Genomic DNA, 20,049 nt, shown 5'->3' on the forward strand with positions numbered 1-20,049 from the left:
CCACTTCTGTCAAATAAGGGTTAAGTTGGTTCACTGCATGCTGCATAAGAAGTTTTATTAATTGGAAGTTGTTTAATTTTTAACTGGGTTTAGCTTTAAGTATAGAGATGTAATTATCCGTAAACCCTGTTCTGTCCTCTCAAAGCATAATCAACTTGCAAAAAAGTCTATGACAACTAGTTTTTTTATGTAATAGTAGTTGTTCTATTGTTTAAAAGAAATTTAAGGTTCGATTCTCATAAATACAATAACGTGATAGGAGCATATTTAGGCGACTTAGCTAGCTTATTCTTGTGCATTTGTGTTATTATTTCTTAGTTAGTGTAGTATTTCAACTCATTTTCGTGTGTTTGTAGGTCCAAAGGGTTAAAGTACCAAGAAAGTGCATTTTGGTGCATTTTGGAGCATTTTGGAGCAGTTTTGGGCACTAAATGGATAGCTTGTATATGGGCCAACATGGATGGACGAATTTGGAGTTCAAAAGGCTAGAAATCTGATAAGAAGATGAAGAAATTAAACTCAAGACAAAGTGGATAAGGAATTAGCTCAAAACAAGAAACATTATCCAAAACCTTATCCAACATTATCCAAAACCTTATCTTATCTTATCCTATCCTAACCTAATCTTGTTCCAACTTAATCCTAGCTACAAGTGGACCTAAAAACATGATTTCTAGAAGCCTTATCTAACCCTAAAAGGGTGTTGCACCCTTCCCCCTTTTATCTCTTCTAGAATACCCAAAATCAGCCACAAAACACCTAGTTTCTAGAAGGCCCAATTTTGGACGAATTTCCTAAACCTTTTTCCTTTTGGATTCTGATTTATAGGGCCTTATTCCTTGTGGAGTTGGGTTACACAAATCCTTTTATGAAACTAATTGGGCCAAACCCTCTCCTAAGTGGATTTAACTCACTTGTGCCGAACCCCAGGGCCCTAATCCAATAAATTTGCTAAGTGTAATCCTAATCTAATTAACCTAGGACTATATAAACATATTTTCAGCCACAAATTCGGATGACCCCCTTATGCTCTTCAGAAACTCCTTGCCGCAAGCCCTAGCCTCCATTCTCCTTCATTCATTCACTCCATACACTTCCATATACAACCTACCATACTCTACCACCATAATCAGCCATCATTCATCATCCCAAGCAAGAATACATCGTTCATAATCCCCAAAACCATCACCCACATCTTGTGCTGCAACAAGGAAGAAGGAGGAGAGCCTTAGACGTGCATGCCATTCGACTTGGAGTTGCTGGAATGTTTTAGGTGTAATCTTTCTTGTGTTTTTCAATGCTTAATTTCAAGAATCTTTGTTTTGCGAGTATGAGGAACTAATACCCTCTTGGCTAGGGGGAATTTCGAAACCATGGCTATATTTGCATTATGATTTGATTACTTCCAGTTGTGATTTCATGAATTGTGAATTCAATTTACTTATCTATTTGAATTAAAACTTGTTTATGTATATGGATTGAGAGTGCACACTTAATTTGCATGCATAAATCTGATGCTAGGATATAAGGAAACTTCACCTAATCATTGGGCACTTATATTCATAAGTAGTAAAGGTTGTTAGTCACAATCATATTAAGTAAATTCTTGGCATAAGTATCATGCGCTTTCATAGTTACGAATGCCTCGTCAACACTTATGATTTTCATAGAATTTAATGATCTTTGATTGTTAATTTTGAGGAATAATTTCATTGCAATGTGCTAATTCCATTCAATTCAATGACTTAAGGAAAATCTGAAGGTTAATTTAAGCGTACCTAATTAACTTGGGGTGTTGAGGTTCATGATTCATTGAAAAAGCAACTGGAGATTGTTTTGTATGCAAGTATGTCATGTGTGGAGAAAGACCTCCTAGCTAGCCCATCATCCATCTAATTTCACCAAATTCGTGCAAATCTGCCTAGTTTAAAGTCTTGTGTTGTTTACTTTATTTTCGTCCAAAACCAAATCCCCCTTTAGTTTAGAGTGTCTAACTTGTTAAAATCTGTTTTAGAGTGTGTTTTCAAGTGTTTTGAGTCAAGTTAGAACCAAAATTCGTCCAAATTTGTGTTTAGAGTCAAATTTGCCCAATTTGTGTTTTTAGGCTGTTTTGAGTGTTTTTAGCTTATTTTGAGTCTTGTGAGCTTGTTTTGAGTCTTTTAAGTGGAGTTAAGTGTTTTAAAGTTTAGTTTTAGTTATTTGAGTCAGTTTAAAGTGTTTAGCAATCCCTCCTAATCTCCGGTTTAAGAACGATATCTACTTACTTATATACTACAATTGTCAAAAGAGGGTTAATTTGTGTGTTAAGTTAATTTTCGCATCATAAGGATTTATATTACGATGAGTTTGATACTTAATTATGATTGAAAAACGAAAATCATACTTCTCAACGAGACAAAGAGAATGGTAGCTTTTTCGACGCTAAATCACCGTGTTTTTGCCAGAAAACAGCTCGAAAGTGGCTAACCATTTTCGAGTTAGCCACTTTCGAGCCGTTTCCCGGCCAAAACACTGTGAATTAGCTGTCAAGAAAGATACCATACTCTTCGTCTCATCGACAAGTATGATTTTCATTTTTGAATCACTCGATTTAGTTGAGTATTATGCACGTTTAAAGTTTACCCAGTTTCAGGCAAGTTTTCCAGTTTTCCCGAGGACCAGTCACCTTTGAGGCTATTTTCCATCCATCTCTGGCAATCATTGGGCTTTCAAATTGGTATAATCTTGTCCTACACTTTCCTATCTTCGTTTTGATATATTATGAGTTGAATTTGGTTAAGAAACGATTGAGTTACGAAGCTTTGAAAATTGTCTAAAGAGTTTTTAACAGAAGGACCAAAATGATGGATGGTGGACAATTTCAAGGACCAATTCTATTGATTTTCAATCTTAGGGACCAAAGTGATGAGTTATGCAAATCTCTAGGACCATTTAAGCTATTGACCCTTATAAAAAAAATAAAAAAAACTGTATAAAAAATTCAAAGAAATAAAAAAAAGTATTAAACGTAATTTAAGTCATTTACTCAATAGAAAACCAATTTGTACTTTGAGAAGCATAAGTAGACATGCCATCCTCAATACTTCTGTGCATTAGTACTAGCTTAGTCATATGAACTTTTCATGACATTTTTGTCTTTATACTCTTTATTGATGTAGACAAATGATCGAGTGGATTGAAAACGAAATGGATCAACGAAAGACAAAAGGACCCCGTGAGAATTTACAAATTTGGCATCTGAGCTCCATTTTAGGCACATAATACCTTCTCGAGACCAACACGACATCCCATTCAAACTCACTATTATGTTGTGATATGTGGTAGATTTTAGACATCCAAGGTTGTTTAGGCATCCAAAATAGCGTTTTAAAGTTTGTAATAAAATCCAGACTCTTTGTTTTCGGTCCGACATGACATTTCAATTTTCCTAAAACCCTAAACTTCTTCAGGGCTGAGTTTAAGTCTAGGATTCCAGAACATTGTACTTCTAGAGTTTATGTTTGTATCCCTTCTTCCCAATCCCAATACCTGATTCTTCCATATTCCCTTTGACAGTTCACCCAATCCCCATCCATAATTCTCTGATTCCTCAAATCTTAAATTCTCAATCCCAATCCCATATTTCAACTTTACCCCAATCTTATACTTCAATTTGTTTCAAAATTATCCACACTACCATAATTTGTTTCAAAATTCAAGTAAGTTTTTTAGTATTCTAATCCCAATTAGGCCTTGATTGCTTGTTTGATTGTTGATTAATTTGTTTCACAAAGTATTATATTATATAAATAATTTGACACACCCCGACCGGAATCAAGACATGCCCACTGGGAAGTTCTCGTGTGAGTTCCCAGAAACAAAATCGTGTGGGCATGGTTGGGGCCCAAAACAGACAATATCATGCTACGGTGGAGTTGAGACCGGGATGTGATGGACCTCGAGCACGGATGTGACATAATTTATATACAATATGTGTTTAAAAATTTAGGTCTTATAAAACCTTGCATCGCGCCTCAAAGTTTTCCTCTAAATGGGTTAACCATAAAACGTCTTGTCACCTTTTAAAACATTGATCCTTACAATAGCCATGAGTGGTGCTCCTAAGGCCATCTCCAACCGAAGGGTCCAGAAGGCCAGAGGGCTAAAAATAGCTCAAAAACCGTCTCCAACCGAGGGCCAGGCCAAAGAACTCGTTGGCCCCACTAGACAAAAAGGGCCAAAAGGCCGGCCAGACTAAAGCAGCCAGCCCCGAGCAGGGCCATATTTTGAATCCCAACGGCTAGCCGACGTCAACATGACACCAGCTAGCAACAACTAGATGACATCAATTCCCATTGGATTTGATTTTTTTTTTTTTTTTGGCCAAAATTTTTTTAAAAAAATTTAAAAAATTCTCATTTTTTCCTATAAATGCCTAAGCCTTCCTACACCATTTCTCACATAATTTTCACCATTCCTACACCATTTCAATTCTCATATTTTCCTTTTCCAATAATGTTTCCTTCAATTTTTTCAATAATTTCAACTTGCCTCATCTGCAATGAAAGGTAGGGATTGGACCCGAAAAGAAGATGAAGCTCTTTGCAAGACTTATAGATGGGTCTCAAAAGATAGTGCGAGGGGGAGTTCTCAAACAAGGGAAGGTGTTTTGGACTCGTGTGTCCAAAAAATACTATGAATTCTATGAAGACACCACTCTACCGAATACCCGAAACCACGAGAGTTGTTCTTCAAGATGGAAGAAACATCTTCATCCAAGTTGAATAAATCGCATCAAGCACTGTTAGCAGCTGCAAGTAGACATGAAAGTGGCTCCAATTACTACGACGAAGTATTCACAATTTTTTTTAATATTTAATTATATTACATTTAATTTCATAAATTAATTTCCTTTACTTTTTGTAATTATATTTAATTATATTACATTTAATTTCATAAATTAATTTCCTTTAATTTTTGTAATTATATTTTCTAGGTACGCCAAGCGGAGGAATTGTATATGGAGGGCAGCTCGAAACCCTTTCAGTTTCACGATTGTTAGGAAATTTGTAAAGGGTGACTGTTATTTGAAGATCCACCTCAACATAAAGTAGGTCCTATGCCGGTGTTTGGAACTCAATCATCAGCTGTAGATGGGGATGAAATGGATCTCCTACCGTTCAACAAACAAGGGTAGCAAATCCTTCTTCGGGTGAAGGTTCCATACCTAAGGGTAGAAAATCCTTCTTCGGGTAAAGGTTCCATACCTAGGGCTATGGGACAAAACAAGGCCCAAAGGTTGAAGGAAAAGGGCAAGGCAAATGATGATTACGCCGCTCAACAGGAAGTGACGGCTTCATTGCGATTAATGGCGAAGCAAAATGTCTTTGCCGCCGAAGAAAGGAATCGTAGGCATGAAGAACGGGCCAAAGAAATATAAGAAGAGATGGATGATAGGAATATGCAAGGGAACACTTCGGATTACAGTCCAATGAGTAAGGCCTATTTTGATTAAAAAAAAAACAAGGGAAATTATGGCCCGGCGGTAGTTGTTTACCTCCAACTATACTCCTACAATGGCAAATGATGAAAATGATGTTGATTATGGACTTTAAATTTAAGTTGCTGTATTTTTAAAATTTAAGTTGGTGTAGTTTTTAAATTTTAGTTGTAGTTTTTAAATATAAGTTGTAGTTTTTAAATTTAAATAATAAATTATGTTTGACCCTATGACCCTTTGGCCCTCGGTTAGAGATGGTTTTTTTTGTGACAGGGCTAAAAGGAGCCTTATGGCTCTCGGTTGGAGATAGTAAAAAATATGACCATGCACTGTTCATTAAAATATTAATTTGTTGGAGGTCCACAAGGCTAAAACGAGCCCTCTGGCCCTTCTCGATTAGAGATGGCCTAAGGTCCTCATTTTAAGGACACGTGAAGTCCAAATGCGTATTAGCCACAAGTTTATATTAATTTAGATCCAAAGACTTGAAATATTCAACTTAATAAAGCAAAATAAGAAAATGGGTCTTATAATGTTTCATAAATTTTAAGTTGGTTTTGTTTTATTAAGTTAGCAAAAATTTTAAATTTTTGAATCTAAACTAATATAATCTTATAGTTAATATGCATTTAGAGCTCACGAATCCTTCAAATCAAGACTAAGCAGAGCAGGACTTCAATAGCCATAAATAGAAGTAAACATGCCCTGACAAAAATTCTAGGGTTTTTCTTTTTCTTTCTGTTTTGTGATGAACGGCTCCCCACAAAATGATTCGGAGAGCATCATTTTCCCTGTGGGAATTGGATACTATCCTAAGATTCTCACATTTTAATCATTCATCGCGTATCATGTGATAAAAATTTATTTAATTTTTTTTATTTAAAATTAAACACAAATAATATCTTACGAAAATTAATCAAAACAATATAGATCAACAGCTGATACGTGGGCATACTTTTGAATCCGGAGAGCATCTCTTTCCCGGTGAATACACAAAAACTGCGCGAATCAACGAAAAATAAAGAACAAAAGCGAGGGCCTCTACCCTTTTCAACTCTTCCCGCCCCGAGTCCCACTGTCCCAGAATCCCCTCCTCTCCTCCATCGGAACCCCTAATTTCCAACCCTTCCCCGACCAACCCCAGTCGCTCACCCAATCCTCTTTTTCCTTCGGTTCTGTGCAAACTAGTTTTTGAATTCAAATTCACAGAGGCTGAAACCACATAGTTTGTTTGATGGTAAGCAGCTCTCTCCAATCTCCATGCTTCTTCCCTTCTTCCTTTACATTTGGAATTTCTTTAATTTAATTGTTTAGCAATTTGTGTGTTTAAAATGGGTTTCTGGTTTGGGTGGAAAATTGGTTTAGTGATAGATTAGAGAAAGACTTTATTTTGCAGTAGTTTCAAGGCTTGAAAGTAGACAAAGTTTGTTACTTTTCGACGAAATTGAGGAGAAGAGTATTAAATGTGTGATACATTATGAGTTTGTTATGACTTGTTTTTGTTAGCTGAAATGGAAAGGAACTCGGCAGCATGTGTGATGCAATGGAGCATCGAGCTAGAGAAAGCCCTGCGCTCCAAGAAACCAGGTCTCTCACTTGAAGCCATTTCGGAAGTCGGTGCAAGGCTCCAACAGTTAAGCAGGGAGCCAGATGCTTCTCCTGCTGTCCACCACCTGTTCGACCTAATTCCTGGTGAGGAAAAGCTCTTCTCCAACGCCATCATTCTTCGCCTTGCCAATGCCTTCCATTGTGGAGACAAGAATATAAGACTCTCCATTGTCAGGGCCTTTCTGTTTGAGTACCGGAAGAGGAACAAGCGGAAGGAGTATGATGGAGTTTTGTCCAAAACTCGGGTTCATGTGAAGGCAGAACTGCTGAGGATAGTTAAGCTTGTGTTTGACAGTGGGGATGTTGAGGATAGGGCATTGGCTTTGGGTCTGTTTGGTTGTTGGGCACATTTTGCTAGAGAGAGTTCAAGCATACGCTACTTGGTGCTTTCTAGTTTGGTTTCTTCTCACGTTATGGAGGTAAAAGCATCGCTGTTTGCAGCAGGATGTTTTGCCGAGTTATCAGAGGACTTTGCATGTGTTGTCTTGGAGATGCTGCCTCATATGATGACTTCACCAGAAACGTCACCTGCTATAAGGTTGGCTGGAGCACGAGTATTTGCCAAACTTCGGTGCTCACATCCCCTTGTGAATAATGCTTACAAGGTTCTTTTGCTATGTTATTTTTGGCCTGAATTTAATTGGAAATTGTTCTTTTAGAGTTTTAGTTATTTGCTTATGAAAAAGATTCGCCTAACATTGCTTTATTCCAGACATGCCTAAAGCTTCTGATTGAGTCCGCAGATGAGGGTTGCCAGGTTGCAATGCTTGTTTCTCTCACCAAACTGTCTTCCAGGTCAACCATTCTTATATCTCAGCAGGTAATTGTTTTTGGTAGCATATGGTGTCAGATTTCTTGATCCGCAATACTTATTGGCATCTGAATGCAGATGGATTTGCTTCTCTTGTTTCTTAGCCAAGAAAAACCTCTTCAGATGCGTGCAATGGCAGTAAGAAGCCTGCATTATATATACAGTCAAGGAATGTGTCATTTTCCTGTAAATGCATATCTTGTGAGAGCATTACTTAACATACTAGATGAACCTCAAGTTCCGTCACTCATGCTGTGTGATGCACTGCAGACATTACGCAAGGTTGTTTCGCAGTCCGACTGATTAACTTTTTATTAACGTTTTTGCAATTTATATTGTCTCACATACGCATTCTGCAGATTATTTCATGTAAGCTAGCAGGTCTACCCCTTGATGTATTTGAATCTTCTAAGCTGTTAAGCGTTGCTGAGAATGCAACTTCATCTCCAATCACGTCTGAGGGCCTGTTAGCTATTTCTGTTTTGGTAGATGTGCCAACGAAACTAAAAGGAAGTACAGAGATGGGGTCTCTTGCACCTTGTTCCTCTCTTCTGCCATCTCGTGTGATCTCACTTATCATTGATCGAATCACCTTGATGGTTAAGCCAGTTTTGGATCTTTGTTGGACTGAGTCTCCAGTGTTTCAACAAATTAATTGCCTGCTCAATCTTCTTTTCCGTCTAATTCGAGAATATCCGGATCTGCATGTCTTAGTGCTGGATCAAATATATGTTTTGGTCAAGTCTCTCTCATATATGCATGACAATCTAGTCATTACAACAGAAGCAGATGCATCTATTCGTGATAATGTAGACTTGAAAGGAGAAAAAAGCAGAACTATCAGATCAAAGCTTTTATTTATTGTCTACAGATTTTTGGTGGCCTTTCTTGAAAATCTCAGTGAAGCTGGTGCCATCTCCACCGAAGTATTTGACAAAGTGAAGCTTCTGGTCGAACTTGTAAGTCAGAGCAACTTGTTTGAATGTTATACATACACTCTCTACTCTTTGTTGTTACATTGTCGAATCATTTGGGTTAACTTGGCGCATGGGAGTGAGGGAAGTTGCAATCTTGATAAGAACTCGGGCGTATCTCACTTAATGGAGCATGAATTTTGTACAATTGAATGTGCGAAGAGGATGCTGACAGAGAACAACAAGTGGCCTGCTTACAGAGTCGGGATTTATGCAGCATGTCAGGGAGCCTGGCTCACTGCCACTTTTACATTCAAGCAATTAGTACCAAAGGTTCATTCTATTTCCTGCTGCTGCTGGATGAGATCATTAGTTCAATTTTCTGATTCTGAGAGGAGACTCAAGTCTCTGCTGTTGACAAAACAAGGTTTAGAGACGAATAAATTTGATCTTATACTTTCTAGTAATGATTTAGGTGAAATCAGCCAAGATTCAGCTAGTAATATCAGGGAGCATATTAACAGTAGGGAGCTCACAGCAGTTTACGATGGTCTTTGTTCTTCTTTGGCAACATTAAATGGTGATTTCAAATTGGGCCAAACTTTTTATTTCCAAAGGTCGTTTTTGTCTTTAAGAGCAAAGGTGCTAGGAGCTGTGGTGGATATAGTTAAAGTTCTTGAAAACATTCAATTTGACCAGCATAGCATTACCAATAATGAACAGGTTGGATACCTCGTATCCTTGAAGAAGTGTATTCAAATATCTGTGCAGTTGAAGAGGCTATCACAAGAATTTGATCTAGTAACAAAATCTTTCATTGACATGGACAGAAAAAGTTCAGGAATCATTTCGGAACTCGCACTATCTTGTTCACTGTTGGCCTTTTGTACTGGTTTTTCTCTTTACATTCCAAGCCTAATCGAATCTGTTTCTATTTTCAGTCTGGGAACAACAGAGAACAACTTAGACTCAATGTTGATACGAAATCTAATTGGGCGTTTGGGGGCCAGTAACCATGAAATCAGTGCAACTCTTTGTCTGCTTTTGAATCCGGGTGGCAAGCCCATTGATTGTTTTCACTTGCAGTCCAGAATCCAAGCATCTAAGGTTGGTTCTGTAGCGAAAGATATTCACAGTGTTTGTAGTTCTGTGGTTTTGGGGATTTTTGGCTTGAAAAGTAAGGCAAACGGAGTGCACAATGTGGAAGGTCTCTCCCAAGCAACCAAGGATGGCTTACAACTTCTGTATAGCATCCTAATGAAATGGATGCAAATCCCCTTCCGGACTCCCAAGTACTTCTTTAAATTTAGGTATGATATATATCTAACTCAAACAATCCTTTTGTTTTGTTGATTTCTCCATTTTGTTCTAAGAATAGATGCATCGAGAAAATCTTACTTTTACTCAATTCTATGAAGCTTTCATATCATATATTGACATGGTTGATTATTTAGGATTAAAATCACCATGTAGAGCTTTTTACTATAGGGTTTTAGTCTTGGATTGGTTAATCGCTTTGATATGATGTTTTAAGTTTAGTTATATAAAAGTTTTGCTTTTCTGTTTTCAACCCCATTCTAATTTTTTCCGTTGACATAAATTTCAGGCCTTGCCTGGGGTCAGAACTCTTCGCTGTCAGTGAAACGAGAAACCCAGATGCAATATATGTATCCTCAGGCTTCAACTTATCATTAAATTTGTGCCTTCAGTTAAGAAATGTGCCACCAGACATCCGAGTCCAGTTGAAAAATTTGTACTGCATAGTCTACAGTGGAGCATCCTTTCAGGAGCCAAGAGAAGGTGGAGAAAACAAGGAGCAAAAACAGGCTTGGGAAGCTGATGACATTGTAGAAATGAACGAGAAGCTGTTACAGTATGTAACAGAGTGCAGTACAAAAAAGAGTAATAAGCGTCGAAGGGGTAAAAATGATGGCGAGTGTGTGAGTTCGTTCGCACGTTTTGAACTGAACGAAAGAGGGCAAGGGTTTTCAAGTTGCTTGCTTGATGTTTCTGCTTTTCCAGTGGGTACTTATAGGGTTAAATGGTATAGCTGCTGTATTGATAGTCAGGGTAATTGTTGGAATTTACCCTCTTTGAATGCTGGTCCTGTATTCACTGTACAGAAGTCATAGATTGAGTTTTTAATAAATTAAAGCTAACCATGTAAATAATGTTGTTCCCGTTCACCCTGCAGCCAAAGGTCTGTGTTCGATTCACACTTTTGTAAAATCAGTTGTATAAGAGGAAGACGTTAATTATAACAATGGTCTCTGAATTATAACTCGATTTCAATTTTGTTCATTGAATTTAATTATTAAATTGCGTTGTCATCAAATTTTGTTGTGCGTAGTCCACATTTGATAATTTGATTATAAATAAATATAAATATAAATTAAGGCTGCTCCAATCCGAATATGATTTATTACTAATTGCAGGTGACGGACGAGTCCCTAAGCAAGCGTAGAGGAGAAAGAAAACCCACACCAATGCTCTTTTGCTTCAACTAAAATGACAGATATAGCCTCTTGCTTCAACTAGTAGAGCTCCAGCCACTTAATATTATCCTGCTTTATTTGTAATTGAGAGGTCTTAGGTTCGATTCTGGCCAATTAGTTTTAATTTTTTTTTGTTTTAGGGACTTTTTGGTCTGCTTGTATTTTTGGTGAAGCCTTAGACACCAAAATTGGCTTCTAGCATTCTGTTAGTCGAGATTTGCAATAAGGCAAATCCAAATTCATAACAAGAAAAGGCATGTGCATCTGTTATGCTTTGGTGTATTGAATTTTTGTCCGTTAAATATTTTGTGCGGTGTGATATTTACGTTCTTTTTTATTTTTTACAGATTTACTTAATTTGCAACCATTAGATCAACTAAATTAAAATATCAAATGACATAAATTAGTAAGGTATGTGTGAGAAGTAAAAAGAATTTGTGAATAGCACATCTCTGTTAATTATTATTATTATTATTATTATTGACCAATAATCTAACGATCAAATAAAATCCCTTGAATTCCATGTCATCCTAATGTGAAGAGGAAGTGGAGGAGGGCCAGTGTCATAGTGAAAATCAAGCACCCTTGTGGCCCTTCTATCGCGGGTTTGAGGCTCTGCCTCACTCCCATGAGAACCTCACCTAACTATTAACAAACAAAAATATGGAGAGGAAGTGACAAGATTTGAATAAATAACGGGTAGTGTTATCCATACATTTATTTTTAACCTTTCTCACACCTCTGTTAATTTTTGTCCTTTGATTTTTTATAATTCATTTGATCCGACAATCGAAAATCAAAATGAGTACGTGAGATGTCACATCCTGGCTCGAGCCCCCACCGTAGCATGATATTGTCCGCTTTGGGCCCCGACCATGCCCTCACGGTTTTGTTTCTGAGAACTCACACGAGAACTTCCTAGTGGGTCGCCCATCCTAGGATTGCTCTCGCGCGAACTCGCTTAACTTCGGAGTTCTGATGAACTCCGAAGCCAGTGGGCTCCCAAAAAGCCTCATGCTAGGTAGAGATGAGAATATACATATAAGGCTTGCATGATCCACTCCCTGGACGATGTGGGATGTTACATGAGAGGCAAAAATGGGTGTGTGGATAGCACCACCCGCTTACCTATTTTGTCAATCCTTTGTTGAAGGAATGAAGACTCAAGAACATCTAGCAGCTCATTAAGGTTAGTTGAGAGAATCTCCAAATGAAATATCATAAATAATATGTCAAAATTTTATTTGATGGCTAATGTGGCAAATTGAATACAAGTGCTAAATCCTCTTCTTTTTCAATAAATGTGTCAAATATGTATTTTATTATTTTATTGGACCCAAAGTTACATTAACTATTAAAAAATAATCAAAATTAATTTTAGTTTTTATTTTATTGGTTGTTAATGCGACTCATGAATTACAAAATTAAATTAAAAATATTTGACTCCTTCTTTGTTTGTTGTAAAAAAAGACAGCTAAAAAGTAAGAAGTGGCTAATGACCACTTGGAACCTTTTTTTCCACCACATTTGATAAAATATGAGCATAAAAGCTCAAATACACAACAAAAAATTCCAATTGACAACTTCAACTCACAGAAAACAAGCAAGAACTTGTCTTCCTCGCGATTTCATTCAACTTGCAACGATACAATTCAATTGAAGTGTGGAGGTTATATGCTTGTGAGCTCAACAAAAAAGCACCTATGATGATCTTAGTAAGCATGCAGAATTCTAAACAATCCAATGACCAGATGCGGTTGAAGGATTGGGAGATGCAAAATGACTGAAATCAGCAGGAAAATGTTACTGACATGCGAAATTTCATGACATCAGAAGAATAAGGATCATGTATTCATTCACACGAGAATTAGGAAAAAAAATTCATTTGCTTCCAAACAAGAATTGCAACAAAGTACATTCCATATATTTTTTCGCCTTTGCAATTAATGCATTATTCCACCTTTCTACTTCATCACAGTGAAAAGGAGAAGAAAAAGGAAAAACAAGGGTTCACCCAATTGATTGGCAATCCAGCTAAACCAGATGATTTGTTAAACTGACACCAATCAAGGCACTGAGCACTTCATCCAAAAAGAATCTATGAAAAGGGTACGATCTAAGACGAAGATTTTAAACAACCTAAGAATGAGGTCATGGTGACTGAGTTGAGTATCGAAAAGAATTTAACCTATGTGTATGAAAAAGCCGAACCCAAGAATGAAGAGTGCTCAGTTCATCCAGTGGGTTGGATAACTGGGATGGATATCTACATGAGCTTGTAGTAGCAGTCGCCTCCACTGAGAAGGAACTGATAGGCTTTGTCACAGTGACACCTGAAGTGAATTACCAAGCAGTCATCCTTCTTCTCCACACTCACAGACTCTGCAAATTCTTTCCCCCCGTCATCCTGTAAATTCTTTATGCATCAAAATTAATTGACATTTTAATCAGAAAAATACCAAATCATACTTGCTTTGACTGGTTAATTAAGAAAATACATGAAACATGGAAAAGAAATCAAATTGTTTAGCTATTAGTGTTAGATTATTCAGACCCAAGACAATAGAATGGCCATATTTTCTTTCTGATCTTGTTTGTTCGAAGAAATCAAAATACCAAATCTTACTATCTATGATTGATTAGTTAAAAAATCATATCAGTTTCAGACCCAATACCTCAGCAGTAGCAGTAGCATTGTCATGAAAATCTTGATCAGTAGCATCAACAGTTTGCACTTGTTCTTCTTCCGCTTCTTCTTCTTCTTCTTCGGCCGCTTGCTCCTCGTGATCTTCATCTTCTTCCATTAAGTCTTCTTCCCGCATCAGTTGCTGGCACCACAGGCTCATCTCTCTCAAGCGGCCCTTCATCCTCTGCAGCCTCTGCAATCATTTTCCCCAAAAACCGATTTCAAAAACAATCGAAACAGAAGAAAGGAATCAAACTTTCGAAGATTAAAGGAAAAATCAACAATTTCCGCAAAACCCTATTTCATCAACAATCCAAAAACAGATAAAGAATTCAGCTTTTCGCAGATTAAAGCATAAAATCAAAAATTCATTTCATCAGCAATCCAAAGCGAGAGAAAGAACTGAGCTTTTATAAAGATTAAAGAATAAATTAATTAAAGAATATGTCGTTACCTTAGAATTGGGGGTGTCAATGTCGGTGGAGAAGTGGAAATCTTGGGAGGAGCTGGAGGAGCGGGTGGAGGTCTTGGCCGGAGAGGGGTTGAGATCCGAGACGGAGCGCCGGAGAGTCTGGGGTGGAGGAAGAGGAGGCAGGACCGCTGCCGGGGAATGGGACGGAGTCCTGGGGAAGTGGAGTCGGTCAGGAGAGTAGGACGGAGTCATGTTGCACAAAGAACTGCCACAGCGAGAAGCAGAGAGAGAATGCTCAAATGCATCGTTGGGGGTGGTCGCAGACGGAGGGTTGTAGGGGTCGGAGATGCAGCGGCGGAGAAGAGGGAGGGAGATCCTGCGGTAGCCAGAAGAAGATGCAGGCAGAGAAGAGTCTTGTTCTGGGTGGTTGGATGGAACCTGGTGGTGGTGGTTCATGGTGGCCCGCGGAGGAGTTGGGTTTTGGGATTTGAGGGATTCTTTGGTTTCTTGGAAGCTGTTTGGAATTTTGGGGAGTTTTGATTGGGAAAACGGAGGGAGTGTGGTTGGTTTTTGTAAAAAGGGAGAAGGAATTTGCAACGGATTAACAACCGCAACACTCATCGAGATTTCAGAGTCAATCAGTCAACAGGTAATCCGTTACGTTTTGGCGCCAGATTCAACCAAGGGTTTTAGCAACCAGACCGTCTCATTTTACCGAATAATTAGCTAGCTGGAAGGGCTCAAGCAGCAAGCCCGTCTAGCTCAGTTGGTAGAGCGCAAGGCTCTTAACCTTGTGGTCGTGGGTTCGAGCCCCACGGTGGGCGATCTATTGTTTTCTTTTTTCTTTTCTTTTTTTAATTTGTACACACCTTTTTTTTCTTTACACACCCCATTTGTTTTTATCTGTTGATTTTCTTTACTTTTTTAGAAATAAGCATTCGGTGTTTGTTTGTCTTTGCTTTTCACCACTAGCAAGAACCTTTTTCAGCCGCAGATCATGAGGAATTCGAACAACTGCTTCAAATACATTTGCTTTTTGACCATTAGCGAGAACTTGTTTCAACTGCAGATCATAAGGAATTCGGACAACTATTTTAAATACAATGTCAGGAAGTACTACTTGTGGAACCTCGACCGGATAATATTTTCAGACGAATTGGCTTTAAAATCCATTGCACTAACGCCTACATACAGTGGGCATTTGATCAATCTCACCCAAAGTATTTTCCAAGTCTGATGCTTGTAATGAGCTTTTACCAGGCCAGTAAGTAGAGTACAATTATAATATAGAAAACTAGATTTTAATCCCTAAAAACGGTTAGATTTTAAGTCTGATACAAGTTGACTAATGAGTCTTCTCTCCCGCCAAACAACGGTTTTCTACAAATTCGTTCCTCTTCATCTTTCGGTTGCAGTTTCTCTGCGTGTATTCCTCTCCAGAAGCAAAGAACAAATTATTAAACAAGCACACCAACAAATACCGTGAAATGTGAAGATTGTCCACAATCGGTTTGAGGATCAGGGTAACAGGTCAAAATGTGCTTCCAATAGCGTGTGAACTTCCCTTAGGGAAGTCACCTTGAAATCTGGTTTGAATTCGACATTGGCATATTCTGGAGAGTCATACCTTCCATTTTCATCGAGCAAGCACGCAACAGCTCCTGCTCGCTTCCCACAAGCCACCTGCAACGTCAGGCAATTGTTTGTAAGCATCTCCAACATCTTAGGGAAGCAAGATTTGACAAAAACTCAGAACTGTAGCACAAAGCAGAAATCCAGCTTCCTTATTTATCTAATCATCATTCTTCTTTTGGAACATCAATAAGTCTACCTAAGGTCCATATGTTGCTTGGTCATCCTATCAAATACAAGGAACTGGTCACAGAACAAAATACTTCAAAAAGAACTAACAAAAACCCAAAGGCTCACATCATCTTTGAGGGAGTCTCCAACCATCATTACTTCACTTGGTTTAACTTCCCAAGCTGAACATATATGCAGTAGTGGAGATGGATCCGGTTTGTAAGGTCGAAATTCCCTGCTCAACGCTGGAGAAAATGACAACTGCAGTAATGACACAGAAAATAAGATATCAGAGTCCACTACAAAGTAGAAAGAACGATAAGAAATGAGATGAATCCCAAACGTACATTACATAAAGTTAGGGGTTCTCCTCAAGTGATAACTCATATATTTCATACATTTAGACCATCCCTTTCTAGTCTCTTTGTCATGTTTTGGAGTTAAACTGGTTGCATTATACCCTATTTAGTGTTAGTGTGCGGTTAATTGTATGTCAGGATCCATTTGAAGTAAAACAATATGGCATTTTTGGAGTTTTAGAGAGAATCAAACGTGGAGAGGTGAGGAATTGTGCTGATTTGAAGTCCAAGGAAGCTTTTCATGAGCGCATAGGAGTTGACTAACTTCAGCTAGTAGCCAGATCAGAGTAAGGCTCATCCAAGAAACTGTAATTTGTTCTTAAGACAAGAGAAACAGTAATACGGAACAGAAATGGAAGAATAGCTTTATGCTATAAGAAATTTTTTTTATACCAACTTGTGTACTTCAATATACTTACACTGAACCGATCACGAAACAAATCTACTGCAGCCTTGACATTACGTGTGATTAATCCCCTCCTGTAAATAATCCAAATAAAAACAATAAGAATATCGCCATCATTCCTGTCTTCATTGGTCGAAAAACTTATGACACGAAGTAGGTAAGAAAAAATCAAAATCTTGCAAGCAAAATAAGATTATGAACTTCGGTAACATGCATATATAAAAGATAAGCCACACTTGAAAGCCCCTGAAGGAGACATGCATATAAGCATGCCGCCATTAGTTATACATACAACAAAAAATGAACGACTATCAGAGAAGATAAAGGCTTAAGTTGAGCATGACCTTATATTCTTAGAATCTAGAAAACCACAAAGTTCTGCTGCACCTGCACCGCAATTAATCCAGATTTTAATGAACATCAGTTATCGGATCTGTCAAGTGATGACGGGAAAAAGAACAAAGCACTCTGAAATCTGATTAAGTTCGTATGAATAGCAAAGTATAAATTAAATTCCCACATTAATAGTACATTAAGCACCCCAAATCTCACTTCGGAGAAAAAGCAACGGGTGGGAAGCAAATAGCATCCTCTTGCTTCACGAATATCGCTTTTAGTTTTCAATTAAACAACTTTCAATATTCAAAGAAAATGTGTTACATTGTTCCAACAGTAACAAGTTTTCACATTTCTTGTTATGTTACATCTACAAGTAGATAATATCACACAATCATTACTCATTAATCATTTATCAAACGAAAACTAGCACGAGATAACGAATTAAGAACGCAACATAATCCCAGTAGCATTTAACGAAAATCATAGACTAAAATCCCAATCATCATTCGTTTTATATATCTCACTTGTAAACAGTAAAATTTTACGTACTTTGGGAAAAGAAATTAAATGGCAGCTATGCAATTAGCACAATAAAGTAAAGTAATTGAAGATAGTGTGTGCTACTGCTACATTACAATATTCCTAATCCAACATTTTCCCGGGAACCAAACAGAATATCCAAAACCAAAGTTGGAAAATTTTCTCACCAGGCATGATCTGAAGGCGATCGCTCCCCTGGCGCTCAAAATCGGCGATAATATCATACGCCTTCCGCTGCTTCTCGGGGCTCCAATTCTCAATGTGGTGCAATATATCGATCCCGGCAGGGTTCTCAGCCTTGATTCTGACGTACTCGTCTTCGCCGAGCACGGCTCTGTACATTGCGGCGAAATCGATGACGGGGACCGTTAGGGTTCCGTCCATGTCGAAGACGACGCCTCTGAGGCGCGCCCTGGGTGGTTGGGCGGTGGTGGTGCCCATTGTGGCCATGGGTCTTTTGGGGATTTTGAGTTTTGGGTACAGGAAGAGGAATGTTCTGGGTAGTAGTAGTAGTGGCATGGGGCAGGATTTGAGTGCATTGGGTATTTGAAAGGGAGGTATTTGGGTTTAAATTGAGAAATTGAAATTTATGGGTGTGTAATTGAGTGGCTTGGAGAGCCTCTTGGGTTGTGGGCAGCGTTTGGTTGGTGAGAAAATGGAGGTCAATATAGTGATTTTACATTTCTTTGGGCACCCGTTTGACAATTTGTGATGACCTTGCGTCCATGACTTGGGCCAATTTAAAGGACTGAAAAGGATGTAAAATTTTTTATTTGGGCAACACTGACGTAAAACATTTTAGTATATCGTAAATTGAGTTTGTAAAATTTTGTTTATAAAATAGTTGTGAGTAAACAGGATTCAAGACTGGCAAATCGTGTCCCTTCAACTACTCAGCCAAAAACATAAGGTCAACTAGTTTTTTTTTTTTTTTTTTTTTTTGTAAGTGGCCCTCTACCATAGTGGTGGAGAAAAATGTTACCTTGCACCACGTCGTGGATTCGAATCTCCTCGGTTTCTAATCTAACAAATCTATTGTTTGACAAAATAAAAACAAGTTTTTTCTTTTCTTTTGATGAGAGTCAACTAGTTTTTTATGAAGCCAAACTCAAACCATAATTTAATCAAACTTGATCATTGTGAAGTTTAATCACCATATTATAGTTAGGTAACTAAGCTTGAGTTATGTTTTCGCGGATTTAAAATTCTGAAAATTTTACACTAATATCATTTGTTCAAAAGAAAAAAAAAGAAACTTGATTATTGTGAAGTTTAATCACCATATTATGCTTAGGTAGCTAAGCTTGAGTTGTGTTTTGGTGGATTTTAAATTCTGAAAATTTTGAAAAAAACTTTACGAAAGGATAGGAGATTGGATTAATCTTTGGCACTGTTTGTTTCTTTGACATCCACCCTTTTTTTTTTTTAATAAAAGAAAACTTCATTAAAGAGAGAAACCGCGAATGCAAAACTCCCATATTGTCTACATCAAAGGCTGCTCTAGCCAAAAAAAAAAGGACACAAAAATCTGTCACAAATGAATATGTTGAATGAGAAGACCCTGATGAGCAAAAGCATATGTCACAAAGTTTGTCCCTCTAAAAATGTGCTTCCACCAAATGTCGGTAAAGTTCAATGCCAACCATAGGAAATCTTCAATTATAGAAATGAGATTTTACCGAAACTCGCAATAGCCTTGGGCGGCCTAAATAATAAGACGAGAGTCACGTTCCACCATGATTTTCTTGAAGCCTTTCGCTTTTGCATAAACCGGACCCTCTTTTAAAGCCCTCGCCTCCGCTTCATTAATTGTAGTCCCATCAAGATTAAACATTTTGAGAACAATTAGTGATGTAAAACTTTTTTTTATTTGGTCAACGCTGATGTCAAAAATTATAGTATATCGTAAATTGAGTTTGTAAAATTTTGTTTATAAAATAGTTGTGAGTAATCAAGATTCAAGACTGACAAATCGTGAACAAATTTGTGTCCCTTGAACTACTCAGCCAAAGGCATAAGGTCACCTAGTTTTTTTTTTTTTTTGTATGCGACCTTCAAATATAGTGGTGGAGAAAAATGTTGTTCTTGCATCACGCCGTGAATTTGAACATCGTCGGTTCCTAATCTAACAAATCTATTGTTTGACAAAAAAAAAACACGTTTTTTCTTTTCTTTTGGTGAGAGTCAACTAGATTTT

At 37.7% G+C, this 20,049-nt stretch overlaps 3 protein-coding genes and 1 non-coding gene across 7 annotated transcripts; 2 read left to right on the top strand and 2 right to left on the bottom strand.

Moving 5' to 3' along the window:
• Window positions 1-6,434: 6,434 nt before the first annotated feature.
• On the top strand, window positions 6,435-11,118 carry LOC103948638. 3 transcript variants are annotated; one of them, XM_009359675.3, is made up of 6 exons: window positions 6,435-6,716; window positions 6,986-7,692; window positions 7,800-7,907; window positions 7,977-8,180; window positions 8,258-10,122; window positions 10,419-11,118. In XM_009359675.3, the coding sequence occupies exons 2-6, from the start codon at window positions 6,991-6,993 to the stop codon at window positions 10,942-10,944; spliced, it is 3,405 nt and encodes a 1,134-aa protein (XP_009357950.2). In that variant the 5' UTR covers window positions 6,435-6,716; window positions 6,986-6,990; the 3' UTR covers window positions 10,945-11,118. The 3 variants fall into 3 exon arrangements, with proteins under 3 accessions (XP_009357950.2, XP_009357951.2, XP_048447953.1); XM_009359676.3 differs by having other exon boundaries at window positions 6,999-7,692; XM_048591996.1 differs by lacking the exon at window positions 6,435-6,716 and having other exon boundaries at window positions 7,030-7,171; window positions 7,263-7,692.
• Window positions 11,119-13,187: 2,069 nt separating this feature from the next.
• On the bottom strand, window positions 13,188-15,081 carry LOC103933646 (APC membrane recruitment protein 1). 2 transcript variants are annotated; one of them, XM_048592047.1, is made up of 3 exons: window positions 14,448-15,081; window positions 13,983-14,186; window positions 13,188-13,723 (listed from the first exon to the last, which is right to left on the bottom strand). In XM_048592047.1, the coding sequence occupies exons 1-3, from the start codon at window positions 15,024-15,026 to the stop codon at window positions 13,574-13,576; spliced, it is 933 nt and encodes a 310-aa protein (XP_048448004.1). In that variant the 5' UTR covers window positions 15,027-15,081; the 3' UTR covers window positions 13,188-13,573. The 2 variants fall into 2 exon arrangements, with proteins under 2 accessions (XP_048448004.1, XP_009341611.2); XM_009343336.3 differs by having other exon boundaries at window positions 13,188-13,714; window positions 14,448-15,079.
• A 75-nt stretch (window positions 15,082-15,156) lies between these two features.
• Window positions 15,157-15,229, top strand: TRNAK-CUU. The gene has a single exon. It is a non-coding gene; the product is annotated as a tRNA-Lys (tRNA).
• Window positions 15,230-15,524: 295 nt separating this feature from the next.
• Window positions 15,525-18,386, bottom strand: LOC125480844 (haloacid dehalogenase-like hydrolase domain-containing protein At2g33255). Its single transcript, XM_048592048.1, has 5 exons — window positions 18,020-18,386; window positions 17,318-17,360; window positions 16,987-17,047; window positions 16,335-16,469; window positions 15,525-16,088 (listed from the first exon to the last, which is right to left on the bottom strand). The coding sequence occupies exons 1-5, from the start codon at window positions 18,369-18,371 to the stop codon at window positions 15,924-15,926; spliced, it is 756 nt and encodes a 251-aa protein (XP_048448005.1). The 5' UTR covers window positions 18,372-18,386; the 3' UTR covers window positions 15,525-15,923.
• Window positions 18,387-20,049: the final 1,663 nt, after the last annotated feature.

Source organism: the organism of the source record quoted next, unplaced genomic scaffold, assembly GCF_019419815.1.
Source record: "Pyrus x bretschneideri cultivar Hongxiangsu unplaced genomic scaffold, Pyrus_bretschneideri_v1 Contig36, whole genome shotgun sequence".
NCBI classification, from domain to species: domain Eukaryota; kingdom Viridiplantae; phylum Streptophyta; class Magnoliopsida; order Rosales; family Rosaceae; genus Pyrus; species Pyrus x bretschneideri.